This window comes from Aspergillus puulaauensis, chromosome 2 (genome assembly GCF_016861865.1).
Source record: "Aspergillus puulaauensis MK2 DNA, chromosome 2, nearly complete sequence".
NCBI classification, from domain to species: Eukaryota; Fungi; Ascomycota; class Eurotiomycetes; order Eurotiales; family Aspergillaceae; genus Aspergillus; species Aspergillus puulaauensis.
Window position 1 is genome coordinate 3,260,655 of NC_054858.1, and position 22,571 is coordinate 3,283,225.

The window sequence follows — 22,571 nt, forward strand, 5'->3', positions numbered from 1 at the left end:
AGCTTGAAGACGTGATCGAGGGCGTGCTGGAGGAGAGGTGATAACGAGATGGACTGAACGGCGGCGGAAATGGAGATTGGCGCTAGTGGCGGTTCGCGCTTAGTGGCCCTTTCTGGGCGATGCCTCGGGGGAGCTTCAGGTGGCTCACTCCTCTCGTCCCCAGCGCTCTTTTAATAATAGTCCAATCCCACTCTGGTGGTTGCTATTGCGCCAAATAAAAAAGAAACAGGCTACTGTTCGCGGACGCAGAGGCGCAACGCACGGTCAATTTGCACTTTCGCCTCGATACCACTCAACTCTCCACCGTGTCCAAGCCTCCCCCCGTACATGGCTCATAACCTCTAAACGAAAGGCATTTGAGCTCGAAAGCATGCCGTGATGACCATCTTCTTTCTCCTTGCGCTCGTTTTCGCCGCGTTGTCCGCTGGCTCCGCGGCGTCAAATTACCACGAGAACCTTCTCCTCCAGCCATTTCCGCCCTCGTCTCTACTCGCCTCGTTCAATTTTAAGAGCAATACAACACAAACCTCATTCGAGAAACAACATTTCCAATATTTTCCTCGTGCGCTCGGTCAAATTCTACAGCACGCCAACACCCGCGAACTACACCTCCGATTTACTACTGGACGATGGGACTCTGAAAGCTGGGGCTCGCGTCCATGGGATGGGGCAAAGGAGGGCGGCACCGGCGTTGAGCTGTGGGCATGGATTGAGGCGGCGGATGACGAGACGTGCGTTGTTTGATTATATATTGCCTGTGACTTGGTACTGACATTTGGATACAGGGCTTTCTCGAAATGGATTACCTTGACGCAATCATTGTCCGGGTTATTCTGTGCCTCATTGAACTTCATAGATTCAACAAGGACCACTCGGCCCGTTGCATCCTTTGAGCCTTCGGGCGATCACCTATCGTCCAAAAACCTGCACCTGCTTCACGGAACCCTCCCCGGTGAGGTTGTGTGCACGGAGAATTTGACGCCTTTTCTGAAGCTCCTGCCTTGTAAGGGCAAGGCGGGAGTAGCCAGTTTGCTCGATGGACATAAACTCTTTGATGCTGCTTGGCAAAGCATGTCGATCGATGTGCGGCCCATCTGCCCGCCGTCAGGGGAATGCCTTGTGCAAGTTGATCAAACTGTGGACATCGTGCTAGATATTGATCGGTCGAAGCGTACGAGAGGTCAGTGTCGTGGTTCACTTTTTTAAGAAAACAGGACTAACCTCCTTAGGCGATCCTATCCCCCGACCTGTTCCCGCTGATCAGCTTGTTTGCGACACCTCCAAACCCTACCATGGAGACGACACCTGCTATCCCCTAGAGAAGACAGGTGGAAAGGGCTGGAGCATTTCAGAGCTATTTGGACGCACTATCAGTGGCTCTTGTCCGTTAGCTGATAGTGAGAACAGCAACGAGGGAAGTGTGTGTCTACGCACATCGCCTGTACGAGATGTTTATCTCTCGTCGGGTTCAGCAGCAACAGTGTCTGCCGATAAATTTACTCGCTGCTACACGCCATCGTCCTCAGAGCCCTTTGACTTGAAGCTTCCAGAACAAGATATGGCAGATTCTAAAACCGATGTCCCATTAGACGAACCTGTTCTACACGCCGAGCGAACAATAGTTGGCCATGGACAGGAGCGAGGCGGAATGCGCATCAATTTGAATAACCCTTCGAGCGAGTCGGCCGTGGATTTCATCTACTTTGAAACGCTGCCCTGGTTCCTACGCCCTTATATACACACTATGCAAGCCACTATTACCGAGCGCAATGGTGTTCATCGACAAGTACCCGCCTCCGACTTTATTAAAGACACCTTCTACCGCCCCGGGATTGACCGAGAACGCGGTACCCAACTGGAACTTGCTTTGTCTGTTCCGCCAGCATCAACGGTTACGCTGACCTACGACTTTGAGAAAGCCATCTTGCGCTATACCGAGTACCCGCCCGATGCAAACCGAGGCTTCAACGTTGCTCCTGCGGTTATCAAGATCGCAGCGGCTAAGCCAATCTATATCCGCACAACCAGCCTTCTCCTCCCACTTCCCACTCCGGACTTTAGCATGCCGTATAACGTGATCATTCTTACCAGCACTGTGATAGCGCTAGCCTTTGGCAGCATTTTCAACCTTTTGGTGCGTCGTTTTGTAACTGCCGAAGAAGCAGCTGCACTGAGAGCGCAAACCTTCAAGGGCCGCTTAGGTGGAAAGATAGTTGCTCTTCGTGATCGGATACGTGGGAAGGATGCCAAGGTGGAATAGAAAATTATATTATATGTTCATATTATCAGATCACAAACATAGTATCATAATGCATTGGACTAAATCACATTCATCATCCTTCATCAAAAACCTGCTAAATTAAAATCATCCTTCTACTCGGACTTTCTACAACCCCAGACATGTTAGCTCGAGAACAACGCAAACCTACAAACAAATGTGTAAATAATAAACATATCACTTACCCAGTAACCATCTCCTTCATCTTATCCCACCCAGGCAATGTCTCACCCCCTCCAGGTTTGTGGTTCATAAAACTCGTATCCTCCTTCTGCGCCGGCGGCTCCTCGCCCGCAGACGCAGCAGCCCTAGTCATGTATTTATCCTCGGCAGCCTCCTTCTGTTCTTTCAGCGAGTTGAAGCTGTAGATTGTATCTGCAGGGGCATCCGTCTATAATCCCAGTTAGCAACATTGAGTTACTGGATTAGGTGGGGAGAGTGTCAGTGAGCGCCGGGGGGACGGGACATACAGGGACGTGACCGGGCCCTTGGTTTCCACCTTGGGTTGCGGCGGGGTGGTTGGTTGTTTGGTTTTCCGACATTTTGGTCTTGGGGGATTGATTGAATTTCTTGTTTCTTGGGTAGTTCGGGGATAAGGAGTGAGAAATGAGGAGATGAGGGGATGAGGGGATGTAAAACTGGCTTTATAGAGCGAGTTGGATCTATGATGTCGCTCTGGATGCGATGACGTCATTGCATCTCAGGTACGGCTTCCGCCATGAATAGTGAGGTTGCTATTTCTAGAAAGATCTTATCAAGATAACTTGCATACTGTATGCATGTGCAGTAAGAGATTAACAAGGATGTGTCTTGTTGGTTTCACCAGGTAATATATACCAGGATATATGAAGGTATCAGTACTGTGCTATGATATGGACCTTTATATTCACTATTCTTTAGAACTTTCTTTTTCGGCAATATGGCAAAAACAGTGAATACAGTGGTGATAAATCATGAATGATTCAGACCACATATTGTATATTGTGCGATATTAAATTGCCCTGCTTAGCCAGGGTAGTAAGACTGGTACTGTGTCACATCGCTACAAAGTACAAGTGTGAGCCAGGCCAAACAGCCATAGCTAATTTCCATGAGTAACTATGTCTATTGCCGTCCAGTCTAGCAGAAATGGCAGTTATCTATCATTAATCTTATCAAGTATGGTCCTACGAATAGCCCACAACATACCTATCGACAACTCTGCTTCAACTTATCAATCTGCCCCATCCCCCCTTTGACCTCATTGCCCAACTTCGCAATATCCCCGGCTTCCATAGCCCTTCTCGCCTTTGCGGCCTTCCCAAAAAGCGCCGGCGCCTGGAATACATCCAGAATACCAAGGCCACCCAGCAGCGCCAGGAAGATTTCACCAGCTCCAGCATCCTTGGCGCTCACCACGCTGTAGATGCCGAATCCCGCGTCGCCGGCTGCACCGATCGCTCGAAGCGTGATAGCGAGGGAAGTTAACTCGACGGAGTCCACAATCTCTCCGAGCCCTGGGATAAGAAGGAGAAAGGCCGAGACGAAGAGTAGGATCGCCTCCTCGACCTTCTCCTTGTGGTATTCTTCGCCGATCTCTTCAACGCTCTTCATGCTCGTAATGGAGCTCGAGACCATGAAGACGAGCAGCGATGCGCCGTCTACGACGTCGATCGTGTCACCGAGGTATAGATTGCTGCTTGCAAGCATGGAAACGGTTGACGATTGGTCCTCGAAGGTCGTGATGTTGGGGAGTCGGGCTGAGATGATTTCCTTTGGGTTGCTGACGGGGAAGTCAGGCAAGAGATGCGGCATGCCGTAGTTCTTGCTGCCGTCACATTCCGTCGGTGGTCCTTGTGAATGGTCCGGATTGTTCACGCATAGGGAGTCATCAACGGTGCCCCATGAGAGCTGGTCCGCTGAGATCCCGGTCGCTTCTTCAAGGTCCGCTACGAATCCCTTTTTGTCCGTCGCGGTCCAGTAGAAGGCCGCGTAGCCTGTGCCCCTTGGATTTGATGGACACGAGCTGCTCTCATTCTTGCCTGCTGGCTCTTGGCTCCACGGCTCCATCGTGTAGGAGGTGCACTCGAAGTAATTGGAAGAGTTAGCCTCTAGAAACGCCCGGAGAGACGCGGGGAACTGCTCCCTGACGGCATCCTGGTACCAGCCGAATTTCTCATCGTAGTCTGTTTTTAGTACGTCTTTGTATTCAGAGACAGACGATGTGAGATTGCTCCTCAGGGCCTGGATCAAGTACAGGTTCATGCACTCGGGCTGGATGGAATCGGCAGCGGCCTCGACGTCGTCCAGGCTGGTGAAGACTTGGTCGCAGTTTGGTATGGTTGTTGGAGGCAGCACAGTACCGTCTGGGAGTTCAGCAACGAATTCAGTTAGGTCCATGGCCCAGAGACTGGTTCCGAGGACGGTCCTGTTGTACCACCATTCTGTGATCCGGTTGTTCCGCTCTTTGTGGTCTGTATAGGCCACCCATGTGCCGTTGGCAGAATAGGAGATTGTCGACCGGCTGACCTCGTCGAAGTACGTCGTGATATTCTGGTCTTTATCTTGCAGCCACTCACTAATCTCTGCATTCGCAATATAACCTGGGGTCTGAGTGCATTCTCCAGACATAGCTCCCGAATCCGGGCCTGTGAACTTGCACTCAGGCCCGTGACAGGTTGGGTCAACCATTTCAAAAGACCGGCCATAGCTCGCGAGACCTGCAACGATCTTGCTGTTGGGCACTCCAGCCTTGGTAATCATTGACAGAGAATTCTCGATTTCGGTATAGTTGACGTGAGACCGGAGACAGGCACTGCCGTCACACCCATTATCTGACCAGCTGTTATCCCAGTCCCACTGGCCGTGCAGATCATAGGTCATGTATACAATGTAATCAACGACGGAAGAGATTTTTGCAATCGGGAAGCCCTTGAGGTACCAGAAGGAGGCGGGAGCTGCGATTGAGAGCGTCTTGTCAGAGGACAGTTTATCCCGGACTTCTTTTAGGAATTGAAGGTATCGAGCACCATCATCTGGATCGCCCTTGGGAATTCCAGGGATATCAGGGGCACTGGGATACTCCCAGTCAAAATCCAGTCCATCAAGGCCATTATCATCAGCGAACTTTGCGACATTAGACGCGAATAGCGAGCGCTGCTCATCCGTGACGCCCTTTCGGAAGATGGCGTAGGAGTCCAAGTCCGTAGAAAATGACCAGCCACCAAAGGACAGAACCTTGGGCTTCTTGCCCGGGGATGAGAACTTTTTGAAATCGTCAAATTCGTCCTGGACACTGGAGACATCGACTTCGAATGATTCAGTAATGTTGGCGAACGCGAAATGGATATGGTCCCATGCTTGGGAAAACGTTGATGAATGACTTCCAAGTTGACCACCCCATTCAACTGTGTTGTTGATGGCTGTCACATCCATATTCAGGCATGGTCGAGTGTTCTGGAAGGCTTCATAGTATCCCACCAGCACCGGATGGTCACCGAAGCCGCTGTCATCGTAAACGATGTCAGTGCCACAATTTGAGATACATCCATTGGTGTCGTCTTTCGCCGTTCCAGGTGCGCCAGTCGTCGACTGTTTGAACTGTCAGTACTGTCTAAACAAGAGGTAAATATGAATACCTTGGTTCTTGTACAGAATTCATCAGTAGTACCGCATTGTCTATCGAAGAAGCCCTAATGTTAGATTGATGGATGCAGAAGTAGGACTGGATGACTTACCCCCAGATATCGCAGCAAACATTCAGAGGGCAAGGATTGAGACTCTCGATATCGTCCCAATTGTCCGGTCTTTTCGTCCCAGCCTTTTGAGGACCGCAGACAGCATTCTTCATAACAGAAGGCATTGGCGGGTCTCCTTTGCTAACACAGATGTTGGCTGTTTGAATAAAAACAGGTAAGTAAACCATCAGATCAATCGAAACAACAAATCTTACCACCAGCCTGGATATTATCACACCCCGTCCACCCCCACGTTTTCTTATTCCAGGCCTCAATATCTTTAACGGTAATACTCTTGGCAGAAGCAATCGTACTACACCAATCGTTGTTCTGGACGGTATAGCTTGCACAAGTCCCATCGTCATTTGGCTTGGGAGAAAAGTCCGGGCGTGTCCCAGCAGTGCAGCAAACATACTGCCCAGCCGAGCACAGCGCAGTGCTCGGGTTGTACTTTGTGAAGTCGGCAGGGGAGATCCCACAGCGGGTTGCGAGCTCGCTGCAGCTCTCGTCGGCCTTGGCCTGAATGGTTCTGCAAGTCCCAGCCCGGCGGTGATGCTTTCCAAAGAGCAAACCCTTACCATGCGAGCGTCTATGTGCATGATTATGTGCGCTGGTTGAGTTGCTCAGCGGATGAGGGACATCATCCTCGTTGGCCTCCTCAGCTTCGCCAACTGAGATCTTGGAGGTCGACGTCCCGCTGTATCCAGAAACACATTCCCCGGTATTCCAAGTCGCAAGAGCTTCTCGCACAGCTCCCAAAGCTCGAGCAGGGTCTGCATCTGTTTCAGCAACAACACCAAGCGTATAAGCCGCGGTACGGTCACTACCGCAGACCTGCATCATGACGCTAGACTTGTTGTTCAGTGCTCCCTGGCGAACCTTGGCCAGGAAGGATTCTATAATACCTTTGTCCTTGATTCTTTCCATGTTGGATCCAATGAACGCTCCAAAAACGACCCCGTTTGAGTAGCCCATGGAAATGGTGACATTCTGGCTGGCAGGGGCATCCAGATGCGACTGCACAAGTCTAGCTGCGGCCTCTACGTGAGACTGAGACGAGTCCTGGCTTGTTTCCTCTCCCCGCCACGCAGTCTCCATCTGGGCACTTTTGGTCGAGTACCGCCTGGCACTTGCGCTTGGCGAGCTGGCGGCTTCGAATTTTGAGATCGCAAGCTTGTCCACGTTTGCGGTCGAACAGGCATACAGCGGCTGTCGACGATTGGAGTCCGTTGGCCCGGTGGGATTGCTCGCCACCATGTTCAGGAGCATTGGATCATTGCATGATTTGAGGATGCGAATGTCGGAGTAAAAGTCCCAGTTGTAGGGGTTGGTGCTCTCGCAGGCTGAAGGGCAGGCGTTCCATTGCGTGGCAAGGTAAGGGTCGGTTACGCGGACGCTGGAATGAGAAGAGGCAGCAGCAGCTAACAAAGTCACTTGGCTTAGGACACTGAGGTGTGTTAACAAGCCCATTTTGACTTTGGCAGTTTAGCACATGGATGTACTGTAGGGGGATATTAACATGGGAAAGAGTGTTAAAGAGAGCTGTAAGAAAAAAGCCAAGTGGAATGACTGAAGAGAGTCTGTAGGAGCTCTTGGAAGGAAAGAACGAAAGAAGATATTTTCTAGTGATAAGTAGAACTACATGTGCTTCAGCACCGTGCCAGACACTGGTGCGCTATATTCGAGCCTGTACTCCGTAATGTACTGGGTAATGGGGGCCACTGCGGCGCTGCAGGTGCATCTGTTTTATTTACGTACTGTAAATAAAGTATGTACTGAAACGTGCATGGATCGAGATCCCGAGCCCCACATGGAAACTCGGAGCCTCGCCCTGAGGCGAAATGCTTAGCTTCCCCTAGCATAAGCTTGTTATGCGCCCCCACTTGTTACTTTGGTTCAGCACTAACCTTAGCTCACTTCATCACATTTTCCTATCAAGGAATCGCCCATTGCATCAAATGGCCCTCTCTTTAGTGTGGCATTTCTTTGTAAGGCTGATTTGGAATAATAACTATGGAATTCGGACAGTGCCACTATTATTATTATCTTATTGTGGATACTTCATGCAGGAGGTTTCAAACTCTGCTTCGCTTGTTCCTGAGTTCCGTGCCTGTCCCTGATCTAGACCAAATGCATGAGCTACCAAAGCAGCCTCAGCAATGCGTAACTGCGTATTGCTAGGGCTACGTGGGGACCCCCATCGCATGACCCCGTAGGCACACCAACGCTAAGATGGTATTCTCCATAGCACAATTGGTCCAGCCATGCGGCACAGTCGAGATGCATTTCCGAGGAGCTCATCTGGTAGTTTAGTATGGTCCATATTCTGGGAAAGGCAAGTCGGCCGGCTCATCTGCTGTGGTACTGTAGTAGTGGTAGTACTCAAACCTTCAGTAAAACAGCTGGTAATGCGGTTACAAGACTAAGTATAATGTGCTAATGGATAATGGACAATGTCCCATGTATGATGTCCCAACCTGGGCCAGTGTGAGCCGGAGCTGTACTTATTGCCGTTATTTTGCATCCTGAGACACCAGTTTTCCATTTCCCAACTTTCTTTGTTTTTCTCTACAAGGTGTCTATTCTTTCTTATCATTATCAACACAATGAGAGTCCCTCTTTTCTTCCTGTTTGCTCTCTGTATATCGAAAGCAGCCGCTTTCGGTCTCTACGGCTGCTACGAGCGCCTTCTATACTGGCAAGCGTACCAAATGGACGAGGGTTCCAAAAAGCAGAAGATCGCACCGGCCTGTGCCCGAGATCCAAAAACTGCTCAGGCAGTTGGCCCGGTCACAGGAGGGCGCTGTAACCTACGTCAATTTCTCTACTACATCACAAGCGACGAAGCCGAGAAGGGATTCATCGCGGACAAGAATAATCTTAAGGATGCGGACCTGGCCAAGGAGAAAACCGATCTCGACGAAGTTGCCAAGAAGATGTACCACGCTCACGTTGGGAAAACTTACAAACAGGGCTACATCTACCAGGGTCTGAGCTCGAATTCTGGGATCAATGAGGTTATTGATAATGTTGCTGGGTAAGTCTCCATTGCCAACCTGAGTGCCTTGGTTGGGTGGTCACTGGCAGATATTCAACTCGAACTTCCAGAATATTGACCCCGAGCAATAGATTTATCCAGCAGCGAGGTTGGGACAATGGGGATCGCAAGCCGGCCCAAGAATTGTTCGATCAAGCTGAAAAGGCCCGAAGCCGAGTCGAGTTTGGGCGGAAGGCCACCATGTTCCGAGATATAGGAGCTGAGATTCGGAAGAAATACGATCGAGAGGTTTGGGATAAGCAGCCAAAGAATAAAAACGGGGAAATCAACAAGTACGCCCCCAAGGTTGATGAGGGACTGGTCAGGGAGAGAATAATAATCCCCCCAGGAGCCACCGAGGGGTGGATCTCCTGCCAGCCGGAGGCTGCACAGAACTCAATCAACGCCGCTGGCAAGGGCCCGGTGGACTTGAAGGAGGAGTTCGTTCAGCCTTGGAAACACAAGGATGACGCCCACCAGATGAACATCCAGGCAGCGAAAAATGCAAAGGCCAAAATCACCGAGTGTCGAGCGTGAGAGGGAGACTTGTATATGAAGGCGTCAAATGTAGCGTGTGCATTGGGCATCAACTTGTTGAACTTTCGAGGTTGATCTTTCTTAATATAGCAACTATTTAGCTTGTTCCATGTCTAATAAGTCCAAAACTTCGTCCACTCTGGCCGCCATGCATCCCTCGTCTAGTATTTCTCTTTTCCAGGTCTCTCGCGAAACGGTGCTACCAAGGAACAGAGCAATATCGAAATCGCCAACGCCGCAATCCATCCCATTGTACGGACCTTCTTCGCATGCTCCCGGCTGGACGGGGTCATGGAGGTGCACAACCGGGTCCCGGTTTTGTGGGGAGTAAAGTCTTGACGCCACGTAGTAGTCCCCCCACCAGTTCTCCGGTCTAAATTTCTCTGCGGCATCAGGAACGGCTGCGCAGATGTCGTTTTGGAATTTTTTGTTCGATGAATCCCTGGCTTCGCGCCACAGGCCGTATCCGGCACACTTAGATAGCCACCACAGCTTGGGATCTTCAGGTTCAGATTCAGGCTCGCTGGGAAGTTTGTCCTTGAGAAGTTCAGGCGCAGCGCGCAGCAGATCATCCCATGTCCATGTATAGTCTGCAACTATGCTGGCTCGTAGGCAATCCTCGAACATATCTGGTCTTTTGTGTGCGAGTTTCTCATAGGTCGTGTAGTGAGCGACATTTGGATACCAAATAAGCTCTGGCAGTAATCCTCCAGGAGTATCCATAGTGAGCCAAGTTAGATCATCAGACATGATGCGCCGGGCATTAATCGCGCGTCTAATATTAATCTCGTGTCTGTGTTGCGGGTGTTCAGGGATCTGTGTACTCCACCATTTGGCAAAAATTGGATTATGGTAGATACCATGTACAACCATGGCCCATTCATCTTCAAGCATCCGTGGTCGTCGAAGTCGTGCATAGCGATCAATTTCGCCATTATATGCAGCAACTTGAATAAGTTTGTCCTTGTCGATAAACGGGAGATCCGCAGGGAGTGGTGTATACACCAGCGGGAAGTAATCCTCTGGTGCCTTGGGGTTGGGGCCCGCGCAGTCCTTGTCATCGATGCCCCAGTCTTCAGTAATATTAAAGTAAGGGGGATCCGTGTGATATTCTGTCCATGGCATATGGGCTTTTTCAATATCCCAAGGATCAGAGTACTTTGATCGGACTGTAAGACTTGAGTAAACAGCAGTGTCGCCGTTTAGACATGCAACTCGACGGCCGGCAGTGTTGACTGTACGTGTATAGTCGTTCATGATCTCGAATTTGATGGGTTGGGAGATAATAAGGTCGTAAATCTCCCGGCTGCCCTTGCTGTTTCTTTGAGCAGCTGCGTACCCAGCTTCTTCTGCAACATGCACCTCTGGGAGAACATCCAGCTCTTTATACAGATCAAAGTAGCCCGCAGCAGCACAGGCCCGAGCAACTTGATACACCATATCCGGGTATCTCTGCACTAAAGCCCGGAGAGTCTGCTCTGTTGGAATATCTGGATACCAAAAACAATAGGGCACCTCCTCAGGCGTTAACATGGTTGGGATAATGCCGCTCATGATATCTCGGGCATTTAAAGCGCGCGTGAAGTCCAGCGAGACTCCACGGAGCTCCTTGGCAAAGCCATAATGATGCCGTATGCCGCGAATAGTGCACAGTCGGTGAACCTCCTCGTCTAATGTCTTTGGAATTCGCGATCCCTGGATTGCGGCCTGGCAATCTTCTGCGTCGTATTGGCGGTTGTCTGGGCTCGAATCGAGGAAATTCAGCCATTCTGTTGGGTCTTGATTGCTTGACTCTGCCATTGTACCGCGGCGAGTGAGTAGGGAGTGAGTGGGAGTGAGTAGGGGGTGGTTGCGAGTGGTTGGGAGTGAACTGCCTGTGCAGTGTGGGCTTTAAATCGCAGTAACAAGACCATGTAATTGTAATGAGGATACCGCTGGTCCAAGTGGGTCGGAGTCAAGTTGCCTCTTGCCGTAGTGTTCCTGGACCATCAGGATTTTCTGATCTACTCCGTAAATAGTTAGTACTTCCACTATATTCCAGTTTTCTCAGGGACTAGTTACTCTGTAGTCTGTACCGGACTTACTAAAGACTAATCAGTTTAGCGGTATGCAAGAGATGAGAATGTGATAGAGGCAACGAGCGGAGCAAGCCGAAATTGCTTGTTTCACGACGCTGCGCCGCAATGTGTATTTTAAAGGTAGAAGGAAAAGATTTTAGAAACAGTTTCTTCATAGAGTATCGATAATAAATACCTCTGATAATAGGTACTGGTGGATAACAGAAGATTAGAGACAAAGAGCTCTAGAAGGTTGGTAGAATCCAAAAGGGACCCTTCCATAACAGTCAATTGCTCAGTCCTCTGACCAACTCCTTAGTAATCAACTCCGTAGCCTAACTAACTAGTTACCCAAGTTATGTTGTTGAGTCATTAGCTAATTAATATTACAGTAGTTAACTTACTACAACGTACCTACAACTAGTTGCAGGGGTCGCGCCACTAGGGAATCGGAACTAGGTCGACACTCGACTTATTCCCACAGGGCATTAGGAAGCTCTCCCGACGCGGGCAACTATTCCGGTTGGGAAAGTAATTCTCACACCTCCGAAGGTATCTAGAGTCCCCCTCCTTCCTAATTAGGATAGCATGGCTTGTATGGATCCAGGATCTATGATGCAGCGTCTTAATTTTGTGATACTGCGGGCCAAGTTGACCCATAAGTTTACTACACGATAATGGCTTCACCTATATAAAAATATATGGTATAATCCATCTGTCTTATTTTAACCTTCAAGCTTAACAAATCAAGGCACTGGTTGATAATATAACGTGCGGAGAGTCTAGTACGGAATATAGTCCTATATTACAATAAAAGGAGTAATTTTATATTGTATATTGGTCACCTAAGCGATGCCGTACATGAATGGAAACGATAGCACTGATATATATAATTAAACCTGCAAACAATGCACAATGCAATCACTTCTGCCTCTTCCTGACATAGCCAGCCCTCGTAATAGTCACAACCGGCTTTTCCCTCTCCTCCTCTTCCGGACAAGCCGTCGTAAACCACTGAAGTCGATGCAGACTGGCATGCCCCGAAGCATCCGGATGCCGTATCCTCCTAACGGGATAGATCTCCCCACACGCCCTCGCCACAACCTGCTCAAAGTCTCCATTGCTCCCTACCGCCGTCGTAAAGTCCACAAGGATCATGACCTCCCGCGCCGTCCCAACGCGGTCCTGCCACACCTGCCGCTTCTCGGGGAACTGCTCCAGCACCGTCTCCGCGTCCACCAAGCCGATTAGACGAGGCGCGAGCTTGAGTGTCTTGCCCGCTTTGTATGAGAATCCGTTGCTCCCTGTATAATCGTGCCATTTGCCCGGGGGTTTCCCGCCCACGGGGGCGCGGCGGGCGGCGATGCGGATGGGGCCTGCCTTGTTGCCTCGGAGGGCGGATTCCAGACGGCTAGTCATCTCGATGAGCTGGTCCTTTGTGCCTTTGCCCTGGCAATCGATTATCAGGGGGTAGATGCCTGGTCCGCAAAAGAGAGCGGAGGAGGGGACGGAGGAGGAGACCTTTGATGCGGCTATGCGGCATGCATCGCACCTTTGGCTCTTCCTTGAGCAGTCGTATGCCATCTTTATTCTTATTTATATTGGATGGTTGGTGAGTATGATATTTTCTTCAGAAATGGGCTTGCTTCCTATTACAGAGGTATGTGATTAATTTTATCTGTATATATAACGAGTACAGACAAAGGCCTGGAAACATAAAGGTACAACTCTTTGTAGAGCATACAATGCTCTGCAACAACCATCATTATATCCATTGTTTGTCCGGCACTGTTCCTGTGTTAGGGCTTGGGTGAGATGTATAGATTTGGACTTCACTCTCAAAGAGATGCCGTATCAAACGATGGACTGTCTGATACTTATCTCTGGGGCAATAGCAAAATCATCAGACTTTGGTGCCCTTTATAAAGCATACAATGCTCTGCGACAATTATATCGTTGTCATTGTTTGTCCGGCATTGTTCTTATGTTAGGGCTCGAGTGAGGTGCACAAATACTGGATTTCGCTCTCAAAGAGATGCCGTATCAAAGGATGGACTGCCGGACGCTTATCCCTGGTGCAATAGCAAGCCCATGGATATTTGATGCTCTGTGAAAACTGCCATTATCACTATTCTTTGTCCGGTATTGTTATTTTGTTAGGGCTTGTGCTGGTTTTCCCTAGCTTGGAGATACTCGTTTCGAAAAATGTCGTTTAATGCCCACTTCTGGGAGTACAATCTTGCTGAGATAGCAAACACCCGTATCATAGAAACACCAATTCCCTTGCTCGGGGGCTGTCTGTGGAATTGTGTGGGAAAGACAGCTGGCCACCAACTAGCCCTACATGGGTTTTAGTGTAGTGGTCTATCGCAGAGAAGCCTCGCCGTTGTTGGAGTATTATGAGCTGATGTGCTTAGTTTGGCTCACTGTGTCTATTAAGAGTATTGTCTGCACGACACGCATTTCTGGTGGCTGCAGCTGCTGCAGGAACCAGTCGACAGATCAGGGTTATTCTGGGACCCGCAAGCGCAGCACACCCACCATCCAATCATACTTTCCCTGCCATATGAAACCTTTCCCGATCCATGGAAATTTCAGCTGCCACTGACAGTCCCTCTTTTCGTTTTGCGGCTGTCTGTATGACCTGGAGGGGATATTTTCTCGCTGCTGGACAGATTCGCCTGATCCTTGGAAATATTTGCAAGGTTGTCGGCTATCATGAGGGTTGACTTGTGGTCTGGACCGAAAACCTTCTTATAGCCCGTTAAAGCCCCTTCATACAAACGGCGGGTCCCTAGTATTTCCCCTTCGCTACAGTAGATGTCTGCGAGGTTGTTTGCGACAATCAGAGTTGATGTGTGGTTGGGGCCAAGTAGATTCTCGAAGCCCTCAGTTGCTTGCTCGTACATGTTGCCAGCTTGCTTCAATTTACCGCATTTGGCGTATAGGAGTCCGAGGTTATTTATTGTGTCGAGAGTGCGTGTGTTGTTTGGACCCAGTGCTTTCTGATAGCCTGATAATGCTCTCTTGTATAGTCTTTCTGCTTTTGGCAGATTTCCTTTCCTTGTGTACAAGAATCCGAGGTTATTGATTGACTCCAGGGTAGAGACATCGGATACACCTAGCACTCTTTCCCTGCCACGGAGTGCACGCTGGCACATCTGCTCCGCATCCTGCAGCTTGCCACGATTGGTATAAACCAGGCCCAGATTATTCACTGTCTCAAGAGTCGAAGTGTCGTCTGGCCCCAGAAGGTTCTCTTTCCCTTCGAGTGCACATTGGTACGATTCCTCTGCCCTTCGCAGTTGTCCCTGGCTCAAGTGGAGGCAGCCTACATCATGAACTGCCGGGTAAATGTTTGGTTCCTCAGGTACCTTCCAAGTCCTTAGTAAATGCAACATCCGATCCGCGTGTGGAAGCAATCGTTGTTGCAATCTCGACTTCTCCGTTTTACTCAAAAGAGGTGACGTATTACCGAGCGACACCAGTGCCATTGCCTTCAGTCTATCTGAACGGCTGCTTTCGCACTTTTTGATAATGGAATGAAGACACCAGTCCTGCAAGACGGGATGTATTGAATAGCTTCCCTGTTCTAGCTTCGTCTCGACGAGCGAGAAGCCGATTAGTGGTTTCATTGCGGCCATAAACGAGAGATGGTCAGAGGCAACCTGGCAGAACCAGCAAGGTAGATCCCACGCTTGAGAGCAACCTTGTATCAATTCAAACCAGATGTCTCGATTGTCAAACACGGCAAGTAAAAGCAATAGCTCTGCAGAGCTTGGATGCGTTTTCCGAACCGCCTCGTAACTGACCGTCCAGGTAGTCAGTATATTGCCGGACGGATAATGCCGCGATGGTGCCGAGGAAGCCATTAATTTGCTCCATGATGTCTGATAATGCTTCAGATACTGACCGAAACTCATTCCGGTTTGTAGCATGTATGACCCTGCTAGTGTAATTGCCAGTGGCAATCCATCCAGTCGGCAACCGAGTTCATTGATCTCTGTCAGCAGGATTAGCACGATATCGCAACAGTACGGGAAGGAAGAACTACCAGGGTCAATTTTCAAATCGTCTTCTGCTTGGCTAGAGAGGCCAGCACTGCGGAACAATAGATGTCTCGCGTCCCTCGGGCTCATTTTTTGTACTGCATGGCCCTGGCCCAACTCCAACAAATGCGTGATTCGGGTAGTAATGATTATTGATCCATGATCAGCCGTTGGTATAAACTCGGATACGTCGTATACCTCTCCATGTCCGCTATCTTCGTTTTGTAAAGGACTTTGGTCCACATTGTCGTAAATCAGCAGCCATCTCGAGTTTCGCTCTTTTTCCAGCCATTCCAACATATTCTGTGCTCTGCGGCCCATCTCGTCCTTGCCTGCAATGAAACTTGGATATCTCTCCTCCGTTACTCTTGGAAATGCAGATGCCAGAGATTGGGTCAATGTACCTCTGTCCCTGGCATTGAACCAGAAGATTGCGCTGCAGTCGTCTTTGTGCACCCTAGCGAACCTGATTACAAGTTGGGTCTTGCCGATTCCGCCTAGTCCATGTAGAATGGCTATCTTTCGTATCTGGGGGTCCCCAGGTCGTAGTGCAGCCCATAAGCTGTCCAGTTCGTTCTGGCGCCCAACAAATTCATCAATAGCCGGCACACCCAGGAGGTCGAAAGGCACACGGAACTTTTCTGCTAAAAAGTAAGATTCGCTGTTAGTTCGGTGTCTGTGGTCTGTATAAACCAGGCGCCCATGAACAAATGGTGAACATACCAGAGTCTGCGACTGCAACCTGAGTGAGGTGTGTTTGCTCAATTCTATAACCCGAAACCAGCAAGAGGAGCTCTTTGGTTAATGCCGCAGCTACTGCAGCTGCGTATCCCTGCCACTTCTTATTTTTGTGTGAATCCGCATAGTCGCAAATACCGCGAACGACTAGGCAGGGGAAGCTGTTCATCAGCCCTGCAGCTTCCATTTCTACACAATAGACGCCCAACTCCTTTCTCAACTTGTCTCGGAGTCTTGCATTTCTCACCAGCGTATTCCCTGATGCAATAAGTCCGTAATGTACAACTGGTATTCCGGCGGGATCACGTCGCGGGCGTGAGATGGCCTTGGCTGGATCACAGGAGCTGCAGCTGGAGTAATCGGAATCAGCATGTTCATAATCAGCTGGGTATAAACAATCATCCTCTATCGGGCGAACGAAAGCAGACTCTTCCTGAGAAGGCTTCGACGGTTCGAGCGCCGTCAGGAAGTCCAGATAGCGCCTGCACTGTCCAAGGTGGTTTGCCTGCAGTTTAGAAAGTCCCGTTAGGAGGAACTGGGGTGGTTGGTTCAGCATGCCTGTGCGCTGGAACCCATCGGCGCCCTCAGAAGTCAATGATTTGCCATAATCATACTGCACCACCCCTCCGCATATACCTGTTGGTTTGCTGACCACCACATCTCCGAGTCGGACATCCGCGTCCTTGCTGGGCACTCCGCCTCCAATCCCTACCATGAGACCAAACCGGATAGACGGAAAGCTGGACAGTAACCCGGCGGCTACTCCCTGTGCAGACGAAGTGCCGTATATGCCGCTAGGCAAGCAGCAAATAACGACATTATGTTCACCTATGGCCCCAAGTGTGTAGGTGTTGTGGTCGTTTCCATGCACGGGGAGGCATTCATGGACCTCATCCAGGAGCGCCTGGGCTGCCGCCATCTCGATCGGTAGAGCGCATATCCAGCCCACCGTGTAATCAGTATGTGATAATCGGGCCTTATGCGCCATACTGTCTTTCATAGTACGTCGGACTGGTAGTATACGGAGGAATTATCATCGGTACCATGAGGCTGAACGAAATTCCGGTCAGAGGTTGATTCGGAAAGCGTGAGCGGGGGAGGGTCTAAGCAAGGCTGAGTTCAGGCTGCAAGAAAGCGATGAACCATCAGAACGCGTCCAATAAAATCCAAATTGACAGGGATACTAACCCTTGACAGTGTCGCCAACTTCGGCTGAAAATGTCATGGCACATGGATGGTCGCTCTTCTACAATAACATAGACAATGGAAGCTACTAATTTGCGCAAAAGTTGCCTGAGAAGTAAGAATATGTGGATTTATAGCAGTTGTGAGAAGTGTATATCTTTTGGGGGGAATCAACAAAAAGAACCATGCAACACATCAATCATAAACGTAAGGAAGAAGGGGTATCCAGGTCTGGATTCAAAACAAAATATGAATAAAAAGTTTTGCAAGTTTCCGTATGATCCGGCCTCCAGCTACTCCCGATAGGCCTCGACTTGGTCCGCCCATGTCGCGCCAGAAATTGGTGATAGGGGCTTGGAATTGTTATCGGAGCCCGACGTGGGTTCAGTCATGTTGGGTTCAGTCGTGTTGGGTTCTTTCTTCTCTCCGCCGGGAAGGGAAGGAAAATCTGCCTCGTTGCTGATCACCGGCGTAGGCGCCGCAGCCTTCTCTTGAGACGGTGTTTCGGATGTGCGATCCTGAGAACCACGACGGCCGCCACGACCGCGTCCACCTCTTCCACCACGCCCACGACCACGGTGACCATGTGGTTGAGAAGCGTTGTCGTCCGGTGATTCCTCAGCCCACCGGGACCCTTCAAGGCCCTTTCTGGATACACCAGAAACACCACCGTGCATACCCCGTCGGAACTGACCTCCTCCACCGCGCGAGCTGAGCTGTTCTTCCGGCTTGTCGGCATCCCATTCCCTCCCGTTCAAGGCTTCAAGCTTCCGCTGTCGGTTTCGTTCTCTATCAGCGTCCATTACTCGTCGGTTGGCTCGCTCCTCGCGTCGCTTCTTCTCTGCGACCTTCTCGCGCTCCATGAATGAGGCCTGGTCCGCCTCAGCACGCGCGTGTGCAGCGGCGACTTTAGCGGCGTTCTCGCGCGCGGCAGCAATGCGTCGGGATAGTTCTTCTTCTGTAAGTTTCGGCTAGACAGGTGTCAGCGTCAGCGTCATTGCTCAAATAATATCAGGCATAGGTAGGCATACCTTCTTAACTCCTCCGGTCGCGCTCCTATCCCCACGAACAGCCGGCACGCGCGGTGGCTCTGCTGCGCCAGCATCCTCTTGGCCCGGCTCCTCTACCTTCTCAGCAGGCACCTCCGCGGCATTTTCTTCTCCATTCCGAGCCTCAGGTTCCGCAGACCCCTCGTCAGGCTTGTTCTTTGACCCTTCTGACCGCTTCGGTCCGGACTCACGCGCTCCTCGCCCACCGCGCCCTCCTCTCCCTCTCCCACGACCCCGCCGTTCACCTCCCCGCGATCGCGGGCCGCTATCATTATAAACAGGCGTCGGTCCAGGCTCCCGGTCCACGGTAGGAGATGCAGCAGCAGCCTCCGGATCTGTAGCTACAACCTCAGGCTCCGGCTGAGGCGGGTGATCCTCTGGCTCGACGGGGATGATCTCATCGTCGAATAGATCGTCAGCGCCTCGCGTTTGCGCGAACTCATCCAGACCAGGGATATCGGCCATTTTTTGGATCGATCCGAGTGATTTCGCTCGTTTCCGGTCTTTGTTTCCCTGCACGAGTGTCGAGTGTCGTGGCGGGCGTTTGTTGGATGACTCTGGCAATTGTTTCCAGTCGCGGGTCCTGCTTGCCTCGCTCTGCGGCCCTTGCGCCGCGGGGCGACGGGACCAATGATAGCGGTCGGTGGGTGTTTGTGGGTGGGTCTGAGTGAATCTTGGCTCTTTCCATAAGTTTGTACAGTCCAAGACACGGTGAATAACCGATGCAGGTTCATTATTTGAGTTTCTGGGGTTTGGCATCGGATTGGGCTGCGCGTCAGAGAGTCAGTGTAACTTGAGGATGACGGCGCCCCTGGAACTACATATTGCCGAGATGCATCTTGAGACGATATATATAGCCAAACATTTCCCTTATCATCTGGACCGAATGCAAGATTAAATTTAGTAAATTAAATAATGAGCACAGAAACAGTGTAATGGTATAGATAAATTAGTGACCTTATTTATTCACAGTTTGTATACCTATTTACCTATTGGGTGGTATATACAATTAATTACCCCTTCACAATCAAATGCACTCCCAAGCATTTTCATCAGTGTAGTTACCAGGTCCCTTGAACACATTCCTCCGAGGGTATCGGCAGTGCTTGCGATGATATTCCACAGGAGACCCAGCCCCATCGGTGAATCTGGCTCCCCGGACCGTCTCTGGGGGGATACCCTCTTCAACCCATTGCACCATCGCCATGAGCACATTGTCCTCGGGGTCAGTGCTACCTGAAAACCCTTCAGCCAGGTTCCCAATGCCACACGCACCATCACCCTCAGAGCAATGCGCCATCCCACTGATCTGGAAGAACCGATAGAACTCATCCAACTGGTTCGGCTTCAGCCCCATGGTTTCCTGAAGACGGTGGTAGTACAACTTGGAGTTTTCCGAGCTGATCAACTGATCCTGGAGTCCATGGTAGGTAAGAAGTTTGGTGCCCGCGTCGCGGAGAGCAGAGAGATCTGCGTTCCACGTCGCAATGTTGTATGGGTTCTGTTTCAGGGCAGCCTCGGCGTCCTTGACGTTCCACGTTGTTGGATCCCAGTTGGGGTCACTGTAGACCACATATTTCCACCAGTCACTGCTGTATGCGAATGGCTCGCCAGTGTACACAATGGGTGCCGCGAAAACTTCAGAGCCGGGTTGCATCCGTGGGTAAATAAGCGATCCATTCGTGCTCAGCAGCGGAGACAAAATTTGGTGGACTGTGTTGACCTGGGCAGCAGTAAGACACTTGTCTGAGGCTGATCCAGATTTGCAGAGGATTGTGGTAACGTTTGGATGGCAGAAATCAGGATCCTCAATGATCCCATCCTTCGCCCCGTCTAGATCATCACACTGACGCACGATTTCGTCGTGGACTAAACTCCACTTATCAACTGACAGAAAGGTGGCTGATCCTTCGGGGCCTGTAATCGGATATAATTGCCCACTAAAAGACAACAGGCCATTCCAGTTGAACGCAGGTGCACCTGCAACAATGCCATCTAGCTCATCTGGGAAATCCTGGGCAAGCTTCATACCCTGTCGTCCTCCTGTCGAGCAACCCAAGTAGTACGATTTGTCGAACCCTTCATCATAGAAGAGCTTCGTGAGCTGTTTCCCAACAACAACCCCTGTATGGACCGACCGGTATACAAAGTCCTCTAACACCTCAGGTGCTTTGTAAAACGGCTCTCCAGATGTTCCATTGTGGCCATTATTCGCACCAACGGTTGCAAATCCCAGACCCGTAGTATACGCAAGGTCAGTGTACTGAATGCCTACAATGGTGAGTCAGTCGAAAGTTTTACAATGAGGTGTACAGGTCAAACGCACAGCCACCAAGACCTCCATTCCCAGTACTTAAGAAGCGGCCATTGTAGTCTCTGGGGAACCACGCTTCGAGCGTAATTTCGCTAGCATTGGATGTCGCAACAGCCAATGCAACGCGACACAGGTCGGCCGAGACTGGCTGTGATGTTTGGTCGCAAGATTTAACATTGTCGGCCAACGACGCATTCGTGCCCCCGGCGACATAGTTGACTAGGTTCACCTTGACGTTTGGAAAATCAACCTTTGCTGCGAAGTTCTGGCACCGGGATTGAAATTGGTCCTGTGCGAGGGCCGCAGAACCCAGGGTCAATATGGGCAGCAGAAGGCGACCGGGGCCCATCTTGAAAGATTGTACAAGTTTCTTAAGAAGGCTGGTTAAACGTTGTTATTATAAAAGCGGAGCAAAATATTTCTGGGTAGGGAGTGGGCAGAGCTTCTTGATTTATGTACCCATTCCTCCGCGGATACAAAGATATCCAGGCACCGAGATACAACGCACATCATTCCTTATTAGTATTATGAAGCGGCATTGTTAGGAAATTCGACATCCGAGAAGGAGCTTCTCCGAAGTAATACCGTATGCACGCAATGGCAGTGGATCACATCGAGCATAAAACAGTGACGCATCAGTGGGAACGGATAACGTTCGGATGCTAAAACAGGAAACGCACGGAAGATCCGACCGGGTCGGGGGATCGACATTCCGTTTACTTTGGATGGCCCGGCTCGAGCTTCTGCAATAATAATAATAATCCTGGTGACTTGTGAAGCTGTGAGGATTCAACATTCGTAGCTGGCGAGGGCATTTAGGGATCGTCGTGTTCAAACTCCGCATATGTACTCCGCGTTAATATATCAGGGTGGGGAATAGTTGGAGCAACACCCTACAGCTGCCGGCCTGGTATCTGGAGTCGGCAATTACGAAGAAGCTTCTTGAGCTGGATAAGCATAATTAAGCTCGCCAATCATCGGGCAGAAGGGAAACGAGCCACAAAAAATTGTCAGTCGCCGTAGTTATTTGCAGGTCTGGTGGAATATCGAAGTATGTTAGTCAGAGGTATGCAAAGTAGATAGATAAATACCAGATGGTAAACAAGTGATGCCCGGAAAGGGGTGAAGAGCACACGCCGAGGCCCAACCCCAGGCCCGAGGCCTCCTCTGCCGACTTTGGGTCCCGGAGTGTTTCTGAATTGCACAGCCCGCGAGTGAGCAGTGCTGGGTATAGCGCTAACGCCTTGACAAATGTTGATCAAAGAGGAATAATCGAGACTCGAGATTAATAATAACAAAGTGGATTCAATTCTGATACCTAACCCCCGGATTATCCGGAGCCGTCTGATGATAAAGGCACTAGTCAACTAGAAATAAGTTGGATTAGGGCAAAAGCCCGGGCACCCGACGGCCGCCTTGGAGTATAATACGATAGCCGCTGGTAATAGGGGGTTAAAAAAATGAAAAAGGCAAATTGAAAGCAATTGCAACCACGTACGGAGTGATTCACAGTAAAAGGAATTGATTGGGGTATTAGATGTAGTATAAATGACGAAACAGGTGCTGTCCGCGTAAAATCAAAGTATTCTGTTGGCTGCATGACGAAACATG

The 22,571-nt window shown here is 50.2% G+C and overlaps 9 protein-coding genes across 9 annotated transcripts; 2 read left to right on the forward strand and 7 right to left on the reverse strand.

Moving 5' to 3' along the window:
• Window positions 1–378: 378 nt before the first annotated feature.
• gpi16 (GPI-anchor transamidase subunit GPI16) lies at window positions 379–2,260 on the forward strand (the record flags this gene model as incomplete). Its single annotated transcript, XM_041700075.1, has 3 exons — window positions 379–731; window positions 786–1,180; window positions 1,230–2,260. The coding sequence occupies 3 exons, from the start codon at window positions 379–381 to the stop codon at window positions 2,258–2,260; spliced, it is 1,779 nt and encodes a 592-aa protein (XP_041553096.1).
• Window positions 2,261–2,373: 113 nt separating this feature from the next.
• APUU_21335A (uncharacterized protein) lies at window positions 2,374–2,820 on the reverse strand (the record flags this gene model as incomplete). Its single annotated transcript, XM_041700076.1, has 3 exons — window positions 2,374–2,386; window positions 2,464–2,669; window positions 2,749–2,820. The coding sequence occupies 3 exons, from the start codon at window positions 2,818–2,820 to the stop codon at window positions 2,374–2,376; spliced, it is 291 nt and encodes a 96-aa protein (XP_041553097.1).
• Window positions 2,821–3,466: 646 nt separating this feature from the next.
• APUU_21336A (uncharacterized protein) lies at window positions 3,467–7,464 on the reverse strand (the record flags this gene model as incomplete). The annotated part of the gene is made up of 4 exons (XM_041700077.1): window positions 3,467–5,848; window positions 5,896–5,935; window positions 5,995–6,151; window positions 6,210–7,464. The coding sequence occupies 4 exons, from the start codon at window positions 7,462–7,464 to the stop codon at window positions 3,467–3,469; spliced, it is 3,834 nt and encodes a 1,277-aa protein (XP_041553098.1).
• Window positions 7,465–8,600: 1,136 nt separating this feature from the next.
• APUU_21337S (uncharacterized protein) lies at window positions 8,601–9,568 on the forward strand (the record flags this gene model as incomplete). The annotated part of the gene is made up of 2 exons (XM_041700078.1): window positions 8,601–9,031; window positions 9,124–9,568. 2 exons carry the CDS (start codon window positions 8,601–8,603, stop codon window positions 9,566–9,568), a joined length of 876 nt encoding a protein of 291 aa, XP_041553099.1.
• A 93-nt stretch (window positions 9,569–9,661) lies between these two features.
• Window positions 9,662–11,368, reverse strand: APUU_21338A (uncharacterized protein; the record flags this gene model as incomplete). Its single annotated transcript, XM_041700079.1, has 1 exon — window positions 9,662–11,368. One exon carries the CDS (start codon window positions 11,366–11,368, stop codon window positions 9,662–9,664), a length of 1,707 nt encoding a protein of 568 aa, XP_041553100.1.
• A 1,178-nt stretch (window positions 11,369–12,546) lies between these two features.
• APUU_21339A (uncharacterized protein) lies at window positions 12,547–13,209 on the reverse strand (the record flags this gene model as incomplete). The annotated part of the gene is made up of 1 exon (XM_041700080.1): window positions 12,547–13,209. One exon carries the CDS (start codon window positions 13,207–13,209, stop codon window positions 12,547–12,549), a length of 663 nt encoding a protein of 220 aa, XP_041553101.1.
• Window positions 13,210–14,219: 1,010 nt separating this feature from the next.
• APUU_21340A (uncharacterized protein) lies at window positions 14,220–17,331 on the reverse strand (the record flags this gene model as incomplete). The annotated part of the gene is made up of 3 exons (XM_041700081.1): window positions 14,220–15,628; window positions 15,680–16,318; window positions 16,398–17,331. 3 exons carry the CDS (start codon window positions 17,329–17,331, stop codon window positions 14,220–14,222), a joined length of 2,982 nt encoding a protein of 993 aa, XP_041553102.1.
• A 559-nt stretch (window positions 17,332–17,890) lies between these two features.
• Window positions 17,891–19,111, reverse strand: APUU_21341A (uncharacterized protein; the record flags this gene model as incomplete). The annotated part of the gene is made up of 2 exons (XM_041700082.1): window positions 17,891–18,568; window positions 18,629–19,111. The coding sequence occupies 2 exons, from the start codon at window positions 19,109–19,111 to the stop codon at window positions 17,891–17,893; spliced, it is 1,161 nt and encodes a 386-aa protein (XP_041553103.1).
• Window positions 19,112–19,673: 562 nt separating this feature from the next.
• Window positions 19,674–21,309, reverse strand: faeB-2 (putative feruloyl esterase; the record flags this gene model as incomplete). The annotated part of the gene is made up of 2 exons (XM_041700083.1): window positions 19,674–20,917; window positions 20,973–21,309. 2 exons carry the CDS (start codon window positions 21,307–21,309, stop codon window positions 19,674–19,676), a joined length of 1,581 nt encoding a protein of 526 aa, XP_041553104.1.
• Between the last annotated feature and the right edge of the window lie 1,262 nt (window positions 21,310–22,571).